Source organism: Anser brachyrhynchus (assembly GCF_964034855.1).
Source record: "Anser brachyrhynchus genome assembly, chromosome: 1".
NCBI lineage: Eukaryota > Metazoa > Chordata > Aves > Anseriformes > Anatidae > Anser > Anser brachyrhynchus.
This window is the reverse complement of record NC_137694.1, coordinates 136,589,501-136,605,639: the sequence shown is the minus strand read 5'-3', so window position 1 is coordinate 136,605,639 and position 16,139 is coordinate 136,589,501. Positions and strand designations below refer to the sequence as shown.

General features: G+C 35.0%; 1 protein-coding gene and 1 long non-coding RNA gene across 17 annotated transcripts in view; one reads left to right on the top strand and one right to left on the bottom strand.

Moving 5' to 3' along the window:
- The window catches only part of NLGN4X (neuroligin 4 X-linked), a 194,871-nt gene that overhangs the window by 14,537 nt on the left and 164,195 nt on the right, over window positions 1-16,139 (bottom strand). For all 16 annotated transcript variants that reach the window (XM_080586802.1, XM_080586803.1, XM_080586808.1 and 13 more), the window contains 2 exons: window positions 3,454-3,639; window positions 4-793 (listed from right to left, as the gene is read on the bottom strand). In XM_080586802.1, coding sequence (XP_080442928.1) covers window positions 4-793; window positions 3,454-3,639 — 976 coding nt within the window. The remainder of the gene's footprint in view (window positions 1-3; window positions 794-3,453; window positions 3,640-16,139) is intronic.
- LOC308193096 lies at window positions 1,898-6,567 on the top strand. Its single transcript, XR_013949375.1, has 2 exons — window positions 1,898-2,622; window positions 4,591-6,567. It is a non-coding gene; the product is annotated as an uncharacterized lncRNA (long non-coding RNA).

Genomic DNA, 16,139 nt, shown 5'->3' with positions numbered 1-16,139 from the left:
TACCCAGTTTTGGCGAAGTTCGTCCAATATGTCATAACTACTGCACTGAGCATGACATCATTCTTGGAAAAATTGCAATTGAACAGTTCTGTTGGGCCAATCATAGGAATGCCAAACACATAAGGGACTTCATCACCATGAGCCGAATCAGCCCAGCTTGGTTTCATTTCACTTTGGCAGTGGTGATAAAATGCATAGAAATATGTCGGAGATCCATACTGGGCATGAAGGTCAGCAGTGGCAACAGCAGGAGCAACCCACTGGTGGTCAGTAAAAAGAGCTACCAGGGTCTTCCGTCTTGTTTCAGGGTTTTCTTTGTCTGCCCAATCAGTGTACATGAATTTAATGGTCTCTCTCAGTGTATCTTTCCCTTCTGGATAACCATATAGATTGTCCACAAAATTGGAAACAGAAAAGTCAAAATCATTGGGGGAAACACCATCTTCATTGTCTACTATGCCATCCACAAATTTTAAACCTTCCCCTTGATTCACACCCAACATTATATCATAGTTAAGGAATTCTCCTTGCTCCATGAGAATCTGAGGGTCATCTGGAATCACATCTCCATCTATCACAGGCCCAAAGGCAATGTGGTACGTGGCTGGAGTGATGGTCTGTTGAATGAGTTCTTTGTAATTCTTATTTCGAAGGCATTCAACCAAATCAGTGGTATCCAGCATGTCACAGCCGACTTTATCTGCCAATATCCTGGTGTACTTGGCAGGCTGGTAGTTCACTGCCCAGCTGGACAGGGCTGTTCCACTCTGTATGATTGCCTTTTGGAACAAACCTGCAGGTGCAAATTGTTTAAATACAAATCAAGTTATATATTACAAATAATAAATAAAATAAAATAAAATAAAATAAAATAAAATAAAATAAAATAAAATAAATAAAATAAAATAAAATAAAATAAAATAAAATAAAATATAAAATAAAATCAGCATTCACTAAACAAAGAATGTATTGACTATACAATAACTAAAGAATGCATATTCTTATATTCAAATTCAGTTTCTATATGTTCTACTCACTGCTCCTTTTTAATAGTATATGTAATAGGCTATTAATTAAACTCTCTCTTGTTCTTGATGCTCACATACTGAAAGCATGAATGTTTCAGGTTACTGTTTCAAGAACAAAACTTGTGCTTGTACTGCAGTTTTCTTGCATTTTTAATTTAAATGCTAGTCCCCTGGCTTTAACACAGTGGTAAATCTGTAAAAATTTCTTTAAAGGAGTGGCAACTACAAGCAATCATATCCTCTTCGCCATGTAAATGACTCTCATAAATGCATTCTTCAGTAGTTTAAAGGTCAAATGAAAATTACACACTCTTGTTTCCTTCACAGAAGCTATGCATCATATAATTTGAAAAAATCTGCTCTGCTAAAATCAATTTAATAGGCTTGAACCTTCTCCTCTGACATAATTTTTCATTACCACCTGAGAGTGTGCATATATATATATATATAGTGTTAGTAATGCTTATATGGTGAATTAAAATATGTTTGCATATTTTAGAAGAAAATAAGACAAAATTGAATAGTTCTGGTTGTTTTATATTTTTATAATATTGAAAAAAAAAAAAAAAAAAAAAAGACCTAGTCTGAAGGATTTCTTTGTGGCACCAGAGCACTGCAGATCAACTGGAGCTTATTGGAGAATCACACCCATCTTCTTTTTCCTGGTAAGATAACTAAAATGGCCTACTTAAACTAAAAAGCCTGAGCCTCTTCTGCACATGGTTTCTACACTCAAGCTCTTGAAATACCGAAGACAGCAAGAGCTACAAAAATATCTGAAGACCTTGAAGCATTTACAGGGAAAGTGGGCTGTGGTCAATACACCTTTGTGATGACTACTTACTGCACAGGGTATTAAATTTCAGTAATGCAATTAGTTGATTTTTTTCATTGTTCCATTTACTTGCTTTTAGCAGGGATTACTCAACAGTTACTCACTTCATAGTATTGTACCAATTCCCTGAATTGTCGGGAATAATTCTATGTACTTTCAAATAGGATATGTTTACTAGCTGCCTTGCTACAAATGACTGCTATGGCTTAGATTTCTGCCATAGCTTTCTGTATGTTTGATTATGATAGGAGTAACATGGAGTTATAAATACAATACATATTTGTTTGTTCGTTTCTTTGTTTGTTTTGGCAAGGTTTATGTAGCAGGGGGGCTGTAGGGGCAGGCACTATAAGCAGAGTCCAGAAGCTGCCCCATATTAGATAAGAGCCAGTTCCAGCTTTTCCCTCTTGGAAAAGGGACCCACCACTGGACAAAGCTGATCCAATGAGTGACACTGGTTGTGTTTTTGTGAAAGCATGGTTAAGAAAGGAAAATAGCTGCTGTGCCACAGCAGCTGGGATAGATGAGTGAGATAATGTTGAGAAAGATAGCCCTGCAGACACCAAGGTCAATGAAGAAGGAGGAAGAGGAGGTGCTCCAGGCACCAGAGCAAAAGTTCATCTTCAATTCATGGAGGGGACCAAGGTGAAGCAGGCTGGATGGGAGGGAAGGTGCTTTAAGTTTGCTTTTAGTTTCTCACTGCTGTAGTCTATTAACAATAGTCAACAAATTATGTTAATCTCCCTGTGCTGCGCCTTGGTGAGTAATTTTCAGTAAACAGGGGTCTGTATGTCAGCCCTCAAGCTATTTTTTCTTCATATTTTTTCACTCTCTTCCTTTCAGGACAGAGAGTGAAAGAGCGGTGTGGTAGAGCACGGTTAGCCATCAGTGTAAAGCCATCACATTGGTCTTGTCTTCTTTTATTATTTTTTTTTACAGAGTTGTTCTTGCCAATAAGAATCAGTACACTACTGTTGCTATATGTTCTTTGTTTGTTGTTGGTGGTGGTTGGTTGGTTGTTTTCTGAGGGCAGAAATTCTGCAGCTCAGACACTTACCAAAATCTTAAGAACTCTGTGTAGGATCATGTACTACTTGTGGAGAGTTAAATATTTTTTGAATGAAATTGAGTTATGTTGTTATTTAGTAAAGAAAGTATCTAAATACATGTTGGAAAGGTAGACAAGAATGTTTAAGAAATGAAAAATGTCACTGCTCTGTTTAATTTTAAATACATCAGATTCTTTGATGGAAGATTCAGTGGAGACTGTTGATTAATCCAGAAAAAAATATACGGCCTGTGAAAGTTTTTGTGTGAAATTTCTACTACAAAATCATGCATTTTTAATGTAAAATATTTGTGTTGATTAATACAAATGCAGAATACTAGATGTAGGCATTTTACAAAAAATTACAGACGGTGTAATTCTAATTCAGCCTACATGATTTTCCCATTTTCCTTAAATTATATATATATGAATATATATATATATATATAAAGTTTTGTTTTGTTTTAAAAGTGTACTGTTGATTTACAATAGAGTCATTTTACTGTTACTGAACTTCTATGTTTTGCTCAGGAGATCCTTACCTTCTGAATAGTGAGAGAGTGTCAGAAGACTGACACAGGAAGCTCCTGCCCCAGATCCAAAAATAGTAACTCTTTTTGGGTCTCCTCCAAAAGATCCAATATTTTCTTCAATCCAACGTAAAGCTTGGATTTGGTCAAGCAATCCGTAATTACCTTTTGCAGCTTGGTCCCCAGTACTTAAAAAACCTATAAGGAAAAAAGGGATATTTTTAGTTCACCAGACAGAGTTAGCTACAGGGTAAACATATATTCACAACTTATATTCTCATCTTCTGAGCTCCCCCCCGCCTTTTTTTATTAAAAAAAAAAAAAGTTACAGTCCTAGTTATATGTCTCCAGTGCAGGTTGTGGAAATCATTCTGTGTGTTGTTTGGTTTTGGTTTGTTTTGCCCTACTGCAGAGATTATGTTTGTGAAAGATCATTATTTCTTTTCTGAAATAATTCTGTATCAATGAAAAAATATAGTCTGAAGATTTTAAACATTTGATAACTTCATGTGATTAAGGTATAAAAAAATTGGAAATTGTTTTTATGCAAAGACTACATACAGGAATAAGTGAGATACCAAGTCTTCCACTATGAACAATGCTCACTAACACATTAATTTAAATGGTTCTTAACATGGACCAAAATTCTTCTGACCTACATAGCTCTATATATTATTGTACTTGTGATATGGATGGACAAACTCAGAAAAAGAAAAAGGATGAATAAAATAGTAAAAGAATCAGGAAACAATGTAGGGAAAGAAAAATTACACTCAAAAAATTGCAAAGGTTATTTATTAGGAAGATAGCAGGTAAATTGTGAGCAATTCAGTCTTTGGTCAAGATATTTTATCTGAACAAATCATGTTTTGTTTCTTTCATTGGAAATTGCAGGAAGAGCTGTGCTGCTAGTTTTTGTTCCTGTACTGTGTTTATCAGATTTTAGAAACAAAGCATGACACATTTGCTGCCTGTCTTGCAACATAGAACAAAATGACTGAGAGACTAGGACTGAGATTAATTTTGCTTTTCTGAAACCAGCTAACCTGAAATGTTATCCATGCCCATCATTCACAGTCTAGACTTCGTGTTATGTTCAAATTACCACATTGAGTCATGTACTTACACCCCTCTCTTTAACTCCCACAGATCTTTTCCTGTCACACAACTGGAAGCCAGGAGTCTATTAGAATACCTTACAACATATGGATGTTTGCAGATGGACATTACTGATTTAGGTGCCACTGGTAGTTGCTTGTCAAGTCAAAGAAGGAACTCACTGATGTTTCCAAGCAAATTATCATTTCAGGCAAATTTGCCAGAAGAGGGCCCCTGGACTCAGGAGATCTGCAGTCCTGGAGCAGTTTGAAATTGAAGTGAGAAAGAGATTCACTGTCTGCAGCCTTGAGCCACCTTAGGCTGCCATAACAATGCGTTCCTGTTACTAGCAAGGATTACAAGGGTGACCTGAGGTTCTAAGCAAAAAAAGACCTTGCACTACATTTGAACTCCTTTGGCAAAGGGGAACAGATTTATTTGCACTGGTTGTCATTTTTTTCAGTGACGAGAAGGAAGAAATTCACAAGGTTGGATTAATTAAATGACTGAAAATGGAAGCGGAAAAGAAGAAAAGGTGATCAAAAAGAAGAAACAGTTAGATGTGTTGGACATTCACAAATACATTTGCATGATGTTTTCTGTGGTAAAATTTCTACAATGAGATGTAAATCCAGCCTCAAGATTTAAAAACAGTATCATATAAAGGATTAAATGCTAAATTTCAAATGCTATATAGACTACATTATGATATTGCATTTCTACATGCAAGATTAGCCATTATTAAATGAAATGTATTACCTTGCATCCAAAAAAAATGTTTTTTTCAGATTTAAATAGGAATTATTAATAGCTATTTAATGTCATAAAGTGTTTCATGGAGTCTGTATTTTTCGTAAAATGCTTACTTCAGTTGCAGTAATATGAATCATACCTTTATTACTAAATAGCATTTGATATAGCTTTCTAATTAAAAAAAAAATACTCTAGTAGTGGCAAGCATGGTTGTTAAAATAACAGTAACATGTTCTTTCTCATACCAATAGGGAAATGCAAACAAACAAAGAACAAATCCATAATTGACTTTTTTTTTTTTTGAAAGATATACTTTTTTTTTTTTTTTTTTTTTCCACATGCCTTTATTTCATTTTTAGGACTATCAAAGAATAACTTGCTTGCTGGATTTGTTGCTGCAGTTCACTGTAATGTTCTATAATATTTTATAATCAATCCTTTATTCAATCAGAACTATGACCTCCTTGTGAGAAAGTGACTGTTGTAACCTTTAAAACAGCATGGTAATTAATATTCAGAGCCTAAAAACGTTTTACGTCTTCTAGCAGCATCAAGCTAAAGCTGGTTATCTTTGTGTTTTTGAATTCTTTCCAAATGAAAGGTGACTGAGTAAAATTGCAGTCAGTGAATATCTGATGTTAGACAAATTAAGATTTTTTTTGTTTTGTTTTCACATTTCTCTGCTGATTCTCATTAATTACAAGAGCAAATTTTCTTAATTTCTTAACTAATCATCAAGGCAAAGTGTCAGCCCCACATGACACAAACTGAATTCATAAATCTGTCTTTTCTTGATGAGTATATATTTTATTTCATGCTCTGAATACTAGATCAAAATATTTATTCAATGCTATTTCAAGAATTTCAGGCAAGAAGTAACTATTTTAGGCAAGCAACTATTTCAGGCAAGAAGTAACTATTCATCAAGAAATACACAACACTAACAGCTTTTTATTTTTATTTTCCTGTGGCCACTGTGAAGATTTCAGAGCAGTTTCTTCATGTGTCACTGTAAAATCCTAAACAAAAAGGAAGGAAGCTTTGCTTTGATATGGGGATTTATACTCTGTGTCTGATAAGTATATGTTTTTAAGTGAAATAAGAATATTTTCCATTTTACTGTATAGATAGATTCAAAGGATAGTCTGTGAAATGAGAATCTATAGATTAGGTTTTAACAGAATATGGAAGTCCACTATCCTAGTGTAACAAAGGAAGGATGTCCTTGAATATGTACAGCAAAGATCCCTCCTTCCTTCCTTCCTCTTCCTTCCTCTTCCTTCCTCTTCCTTCCTCTTCCTTCCTCTTCCTTCCTCTTCCTTCCTCTTCCTTCCTCTTCCTTCCTCTTCCTTCCTCTTCCTTCCTCTTCCTTCCTCTTCCTTCCTCTTCCTTCCTCTTCCTTCCTCTTCCTTCCTCTTCCTTCCTCTTCCTTCCCTCCCTTCCCTTTCCTTCCTCTCTTCCTCCCTTCTCTTTCCTCCCTTCTCTTTCCTCCCTTCCCTTTCCTCCCCTCGCTCCCCTCCCTTCCCTTCCTTCCCTTCTTTTTTTTTTCCTTTTTTTTTTTTTTCCCATCACATAATGACACAGAAAGGCATTTATACTAATATTCAGTTCTTGACTTTACAAATCTGTTTTCCCGTTCAAATCTGTTTTGAACTGAGCTGCAACCAGGGAATTAGTCTTTTGAAGCAAAGTACAATCAGCCTGTAAAGAAATACAAAAGAAGTGTGAAAAATTTTTAAGTTAGGGAGAGAGAAGTGAGAGGAAGACAATACCTGAACAGTTTGACATTGCAAGAAGTTGGTCCCTGGCATCACAGCCTTTGTACAGCCCAAACAGAACACCCCCTCCATGGGGAACCTGTGCCCAGCCAGGGGTCATCCCTGTGGGGCAGTTTGCAGGGACATCCTTGGGGCATGTGGGACCTTGTATTTCCTATTTCCTCATGTGGGTAGAGGGATGGTTGGGAGCGACAGAAACTCACCCGATGCTGAAGCAGTCACATGTTGCACACACAGATTGGGGGACCCCCTCTGCCCCCAGTGGGTGTGCTGGTAATCCATGGGGCAGGGGACTTGGTGTACACCTATATCTGCATGTGTGTGTGTTTGAGTATGTGCATGTGATTAGGGGTTTTGGGGATAGTTATTGAACAGTGCTTAGAAATTCATAACAGTTTACTAACATTCTGTAAGTGTCTAGTCATATAGTTGTATTTTGTTAGTTTATTTGTTTTTTGTATTGCTGTTATATATCCTGAAAATATACTTCACTGACTACTTGTTAGTTATATCTCATTAATAAGTTAATAAACTGCTTTGATCCTGATTTGATTTAAACCACATGAATCAAGCAGCTTCTCCTCATGACATTGTGTTTTTTGTTTCTTTGTTTTTCAAAAAATACAAATACATTATTTTAAGATTATATGAGGGAACAGAGAATTCTTGATTTGTTTTGCTCTGTTACTTGTAGTTAATCTTATGTCTCAGTTTTTCAACATCCTTTCATGTAGAGAAAAGTAATGCTTCTTTAAACTGAGGTTTCTGAAGTAATGCCTTAATTCTTGTCCAGTCCCACAGGCTGAATGAATGATCCCTAGCAGATATAAGGTGAGTGCATCTTCCAGCTGAGGTTCACCTGGAATGATAAAGTCTTTACAGAACCACACTGTGATGTGAAACAAAGTGCAGGAGGTGGTGGTGATCCTGAGGTTTTCTATGAAAGAGCACTCTTGATCTGAATGAAATTACTAGCGTGGGATGCTTAGGATCAAAACAATATTTTTCCAGACTCAGAATCTTGGTTTTCAAGGAGGTTCATAATCCACATTTCAGCAGTGGATCTTGTCCATTCAGTAGTCTGATTAACACCTATTACATATTTCACTTAAACTAAATATGATATTAGAGCTTATTTTGTCCTAAACCTTCAGCAGAATTTCCATTTGAAAGTTATGCAATGATTTGTGGGCATAGAATAGATAATTTGAGAAGAATAGCATGAATATGTCAAGAAGCAACAATCATAATTGACATATTTGTGTCATGCAGAGCTCCAGATCAGATAAGATATGGAAGGGTGTATGGATCACTGTTAACTTTGGCCACCTAAAATTTCTTTGTCTATTCTAATATTATTAGTACTACCCCAACAGAAACTATGGCGAAAAAAAAAAAAAAAGCCTCCAGAAGCAGCTTCAGATTTTTAGACACCTATCTTTGAACTGGTAGAAATCTAATAAAAGTAATTTCCTAGATGTGTGAGGAAATACAGATGACCAGCTTAGAATGACACCTACATTTTAGGTAAGTTTAGGTGAAATCAGTCCCTACCTAGAGAGTAAAGTCACTTCTAGTACTGGTAGTTCCTATTGCTCAGGACAGACTGGCAAAAGGACAGACTCTGCTCTGCTTACTATTGAGATGAAAATACTGAATGACTCCCCTGACTTCACTGAAATTATCTTGGACTTAATTGATAAAAATGTGAATTTGTTTCCATTTGAAGATGTTTCATTGCTGTTACTTTCTCTGAAGTAGGTGAGCATGCCACTGGCATCAACACCGAATTCACTTTAAAAAGAATGAAAAAATAAATGAAATTACATTCACTTAGAAAAGATAAAGAAAAAGAAAAGAGCATCATAAAGTTAAATACAGTGAATTATGTCTTGAAAACTATGCCTTCAGCTTTCGAGATAAATGCCATCACCAACATAACCAGAATCCTGCAGCAATTTGCATTTTATTTATTCCTGTGTACTGATTTCTCATTCTTTTTAAATGATTCCAAGAAGTAAAATACTATGACTATTTTCCTTTGCCATTTCCCACACAGTATTATTATATCACTACAGGAAAAAACCATTCTTCATCTTCATAACTGGTCCCTAGGCCTAATTCATATCAAATCAATTTGATAGCTGGCTGAAAGCCTACATTTCAACTGTGATTGTTCCTCCATTTATTTCTTGTCCTTCCCTTCCTTTTTTTTTTTTTTTCCCCACCTAAAGCAGTGTTAACAGAACACTAGACACTGAGCTGCTTATCTGTGTTCAAATTTTTTTCTCTTCCTTCCTTACTCATCCCTTCCACTTCAGTCAGAAATGACATTTGAATTCCAATGTCAACACCAGCTGCAAATAAAAGCTTCTATAACAAAGGCATATGTGCTGAAAGTAAATTGCCTGCTCTAAGCGATGAGCACAACAGTGGTCACAACTATCAAGAACAGTAGTACTCTTTTATATTTTTCAAATATTTTTACTTCATGACTTTTACTTTCTCAGTTTAAATATGAGCTGCTCTATGATTATCTTGTTCTCATGTTTCAATTTTCGATTTGGTATACATAACTACATGGGCACAAACATCATTCTCTGTGGTCCATGCCATGATTTAATAGATTATAAGTTGTTAGAAAACTAAGAGGAAGCTAGGAAAATTAGAAATGAAAAAGACTGCCCTGTTTTTTTTTGTTGTTTTTTTTTTTTTTTTCCCCAGGTTGTACTATTCAGTAACTTTTTTTAATAGTAACAAACAAACAAGCAAACAAAATCATTTTCTCTAGTAACTTTTGGGAGAGTTTGTTTGTTTTGCTTTGTTTTATGTATGTGTGTGTTACAAATTTGTATCCAAATGGTTAGTTTAAAATCTCCCAGTACAAATAGACAGGGTTGATTATTTGGTGTGTGAAAGACAGTATTTTCTTAGTGTTTTGAAATCCTATGAAAATTTACAAATATAATTCAGTACTGGCAAATTATACCAACTTTTTTAAGATTTAAAGAAAATCATAAAGTGGAAAGGTAACCATTTTTTTTTTTTTTTATTTTTTTCCTTACATACAGGGCAAACATATAAATAAGGAAAGAGTAAACCTTATTCTATCACACATTTTAGTAGCTACTACAAGAAATTTTAAAAGTGCATCTTAAAATGAGGTACACTCTTCAGTGCAAATGAAGTACTTTTGTTTCTTCTTCTGCCCTTAATATATTTTTTGAAAAACAAAATGTTTAATTTCTGAACTGATGACACAGCCCTTACAGAAAAGCTAATGTCAAAGTTAACAAGATGCATTGAACAGCCAAGATATCATACTGAGAAATTAATCATCAGGAAACCTGTAAAAAATAAATGTTAGTGCACTTTGATCTATTTTTTGCTTCCTTCTAAATCTCTGTTATATTGTCTCATTTTAAATGTATTCTGTCTATATTCCTCTTTACAACTGCTGCCCAGACCTGTATAGCCTACTACAATTTATTTGGCAGGCAAAAATCTCACAAAAATTATCTATTTGTATAACATCTGATCAGAAATATGGCATAAGCAATATAAGCAAGATTCAAGAAAATATGGTTTGAAGCATAATCATTTCTTTTTGTTTGTTTTGTTTTGTTTAAATTTTTTAAGTGCCAGGGTAGGACATCTTTAAAGCAAAGAGTAATCAGCAAACATACAGCAGGGTCTTATTTTCTAATAGCTTTTTACTGTACACATCACATTTACCACTGTAAAAGTGTACTTGCTGAGCTCAGATATTAAAATATTCAAATATGGAATGAAATTCATCAGGTATTACTGAGTACACAGAGACCACAGTTAGTTCAGGAAGTCCCTGAGATACAAATAGTTGGAAGCTAGAAGAGAATTAGAGGAAACTGTCATATATGTTTATGCCATGATTACCCTTCCTGATCTATCCCCAAGCATTCCAAACAGATTTGGGGGACAGGATGCTTGGCTAGGTGTCCAAACAATTTATTTTAATATTCAGCAACTCAGGCTCTTAGGTATGGCCTGCTACTCTAAGTGGTCACAGAAAGAAATTTATGTCTGCTATGGCTACTTACCCTACCCAGTTCCAGATAGGACTCATTTGAATTTTAGCTCCAGATATGATAAGCAATAAGAAAATTGTAGTGAAAAAAATAATAAAAAAAAGCTTCTAGATTCCACGTAAGTTAGTAAATTGTGTTAATATATATTGCAATGTCTTTAACCCAGTTTTCTAACTCAGGCCTAAGCATGAAAACAGTCTTTTATGATTCTATCTTGATGTATTCTTTCAAATTTAATTCTATTGTGAAGACAAAAACATTACTACAAACAGTACAAAAGAATAGGTCAGAGAGAAGGTGAAGTGAGAATATATTCTTTGTTTCTATACTGCTTTAGTACTGAAATCTAAAGCGTGTTCTTTACAATTTAGAAGAAAATCCAGCCTTAAATCCATAAAAACCTTTTGAAAATGTCCTGAATCTCATACGTTTATAAGAACGCTTAGGAGGAAAATAACAAAAAAACAATAGGATGTATATTAGCAAGATTAAAAACCGATTTTTATACATATTTCTAAGAAGTGAAAAGCTTCTTAGCATAAATTTATCAAAGTACTAGGGAGGTCAAAAGTTTCCTTCAGTTAAGCTATTATGGAATTTCTACTATAAAATACTTTTAATGAATCCAATTGAAATTTGTACATGACACTTAACTGCTTTTAAATTTGCCTTGTTCAGTATAAAATGCTCTGAAACTATTGTGCAATGAGGTTAGGCCAATGTAGATTATTTAAAGTATTGAAGATCGAAAGATATATTCAAGATTGAAGATATATTCAACATTCAATTCTATTGTCTTTTTTCATGGTAAATAGAAATAACTCTATAAGAAATGCCACTAGAAAAGCTTTTGACAACTGTTCTGGTGGTAGATTTTATTTTATTTTATATAATAAATAAAGATGACAGCAATAAACACTGCAGAATGCATTCATTGGTCTATTGTCTTCTCAGTAACTACTTCTCCAAATGTTCACAGGTTAAGCTTGTCATTAAACAAAATAGTCATTAAACAATATCACAGTAACAAGATTAAAAATAATAATAATAATAAAAAAGAAGATAATTTAAAAAAAGGTTGTGGGTCTTGGAGGAACAATTAACAAGTGTCTGATGTACTCCTTCAAAATATGTTTTGAAAATATTCTTCAGCCATTGGTCTAAATAGTCAAATCCAAAGTCACTCAACAACAAGATGAAAGTAGTTTGAGTATAGAAAACCAATTGAATGAGACAGCCTGGCCAGCAGCAAAGGGCCCACACAGCTGCTTCCTCAGTTACCCCCAACCAGCAGGACACAGGGAGAAAATATGTACACTAAAATTTCACTTTATGTGAAATAAAGCAAGATAATCTGTGGGCTGGGATAAAAACATTTTAATAGATGAAGAGAAAAAAACAGCCAAAGCAAAGGACATCACTCACTACCCCCCACAGGCAGACTGATGCCTAGACAGTCTCAAAACAAGGGCTACTTTGGAAACCAGACCCACCGTCTCTTCCTCTGCCTCCAGTTTTACTGCTGAGCATGATGTTGTATGTCATGAAATACCCCTTTAGACATTTTGGATCACCTATCCTGTCTGTGTCCCTTCCCTATCTCTTTCCCACCCCAAAGTTGCAGAGGACAGAGTGGGAAAAATAGAAAGCTATGCCCCTGTGTAAGCACTGTTCAACAACAGCCAAAACATTGGTGTGCTATCATCAATGTCTTAACTATAAAACCATAACACAGCAACAGAATGGCTGCTATGAAGAAACTTAACTCATCCCACACAGACATAGTACATTATTCCACACTTATAGCACAAAGCTCCATTTCTAAAGCATCTGATTGCTTTTTAGAAATTCCTATTTTATCAAGAAAAGTTATTCTGTAGGACTGTGAAAGCTGGAAATACTTTTTTGTTACACATAAATACAGATGGAAGCTACATAAAACTGTTTGAATTAATATACTTTTGATTTTTTTTCCAACTAAAAGATCAATATCAAATGGAAAAAAAAAATGTATTTAGCTGTTCATCAATATTAGAGAAAACCTAAAAGGACACAGGGTAGAAATGTTAATTAATGATAATTAAATATTAATTTATTAATGTAAATTAAGGAATGTAACTTATTGTAAAAACTAAGCAAAGACAATAAATGACCTAAAAATGACCGAAAAGTTAACCTGCCTGTCATAAATGTCAATCATCTGGAAAAACAGCAAAAAAATTTTATCTTTAATTACCAGATTCAGAAGATTAGAATTGTTTGAATAAACGGGTAACAGGAGATTAGGTATAATTTTTCTTGCTAGGAAAAACACCAAGGGAGGAAGAATATATATTTTATATATATACACACACACTGTAATCCATACAATATAAATACCGCAATATATATAATGTAATTATATGTATAATATATATTGGCATTATATACAAAATATTTACAAGTGATTTAATTTTCCTCCTAGTAGCTGGTATGGTGCTATGTTTTGGATTTAGGATGAGAATAATGTTGATAACACACTGATGTTTTAGTTGTTGCAGAACAGTGCTTACAGTAAGCCAAGGACTTTTCAGCTTCCTTCTCAGTCCTGCCAATGAGCAGGCTGGGCATGCATCAGGAGCTGGGAGGGGACAGACCCAGGACAGCTGACCCCAGCTGTCCCAAGGGGTATTTCATACCATCTGACGTCATTAATATGGGGTGGCTGGCCGGGGTGGGGGCTACCGGCTGCTCGGGGATGGGCTGGGCATCGGTCAGCAGGTGGTGAGCAATTGCATTGTGAATCACTTGTTTTGTACACATTATTATTAACAGTATTATTATCATTATTATTTTCCTTTATTTTCTATCCTAATACACTGCCTCTATCTCAACCCACAGGTTTCATTTTAAATTTTCAATTCTCTCCCCGATCCCACGTGGCGGGGGGGGCGGGGGGGGGGGGGGGAAGGGGAGTGAGGGGGGGAGTGAGGAGGGTGCGTAGGGAGGAGCGAATGGCTGAAAGAAATGGTACTTAGCTGCCAGCTGGGTTAAACCACATTAAATCAGTGTGGTAATGATAAATAAGTGCTCACCCCTTTGAGAACTTCACAGATTTTTTATTTGTTTGTTTGTTTGTTTTTCTTAGTATTGAAAGAGAGAAGGAAAGAAAGAAAGGGGGAAAGAAATAAAAAAGTTATCCTAAAGCTTATGTTGTTATGTAAGGATACTTTCAAGAGAAACAAAATTACACTGTAAAACTATACGTTTCTATTGAACTGTAAAGAAGCTCACTCAGATGTAAATTTCTCTATTGGTCAATATGCTGTTGCCAAAATAGTATTATCCTTGCAGAAAAGAAAGGCCACTGTACCTGTTCAGGCCAAGAAGTCTAGCATTCAACTAAATTAAAAGTCTACCCAAGTGGCCCTCCAGTGACACCTGTTGGCAATTTAGGCAATAGTCACCACCAGTAGTCACCTTCTTTTGACTTGTTTTCTTTTCTTATGCCATAGTCATTTCTCCAGTAAGAATACTGCTCTTTGCTGTCTTAACTAAGAGTTGAATGGCAACTAACAACACCAAAAGTAACCACTTTGCCTTGAGTGAATTTGGTGCTGTCAGGGCAGATGTACATTATTGTAACAGATAACATTGAACACATTGAGCTTTTTGCAGGGGTATGAGCTGAGTGTAAGGATTCCATGGATGACAAAAATCTGGAAGTAGGTTAATGTTATTACTTTGCATTGGCACTACAGAGGGAAAAGTTGTGCAGAACAAAATAAATATGGCAAGAGTCATTTCAGTTTGGGATTAATTATGGCCTCTTGCATAATTAATATCCAGGTGTCTATAACACCCCTGGCACTGCCCTAGGAATGTACAGATCGGCATCTTTCATCTTCCTTGGAACATTCAGAACAGATGATCTCTGAAAAATCTTCAATGATCAAAAAGGCCTCAAAAATGCCTCTGTGGTTTGCAGGTGGCTGGCGTGAATTTTGGCTTCCAGTTGGATGATCTGATATCAGAGTGGCCCCATTATCAGCAGGAATACAAAGGTCACTATGATCTTGTGCCCAATTTACAACACATATCCCTGAAAGGAAGATGAAGTTTTGTGTGTCAGTACTCACATTTTTCTTGTCTGACTCATTTTGAGCTAAGACTGAATACATAATTGGAAGAAGGAATACAGCAAAACATTGGAAAGCACAGGAGAAACCTATATTGACTAACAACACAATAGACATCTCAATGAAAATAATATAAAATAATAAAATAAAATATTTACATTTGTTTACTTTGAATAGACAACTTGTAGAGGCAAGTAATTTCTAAAAGCTGACAGAAGGACTATGCCAAAAAAAAAGAAAGCAGCAGCTAATAAAATATGCAAACCCTTTTCTTAATAGCCAACATGACTTCATTCATCCATTAAAAAAGCCTATGTGCTTTCAAATGGCAGCCTTCTCATGAGGATTGACCACTTGGAAAAGGGTGATGGTTAACAACTGATCATTAGCAGTGGTCTCATTTTTCTTCTGGTCTGATACTCTTAAGTACCGTTCTCAGTTGCAAGAAGCAAGCAAAGAATTAGCTCACTAAGTTGTGTCTCTTTCTGTTGTTATCCAGGTATAAATTCCTTCTCCTAAACTAGCAACAGTACACAACATTTAGTTTAGATTATAAAACTGAAAATGTTTTTGTTTGTTTTTGTTTGTTTCTTGTCTCTAGAGATATTAAAAGACAACAGTGTATTTTACATTTAGAACATAGAATAATAACTTCAATTCAAAGTCTATTAAAATTAAATTTATGCTTTTTTTCCCCCGCCCATTATTATTATTATTAGCCCATGAAAGACGTACACCAATTTTTAGGCTATAAGATACAGAGGAAGATATCTATTTTTACCTATATCAGAATGGAATTAACTATGTCAAGTAGAAGAAAAGAACAAAAAATCTTTTTTCCAATTAGAAATATTTTTTCATAACGGCTTGTTTCAGAGTTTAGG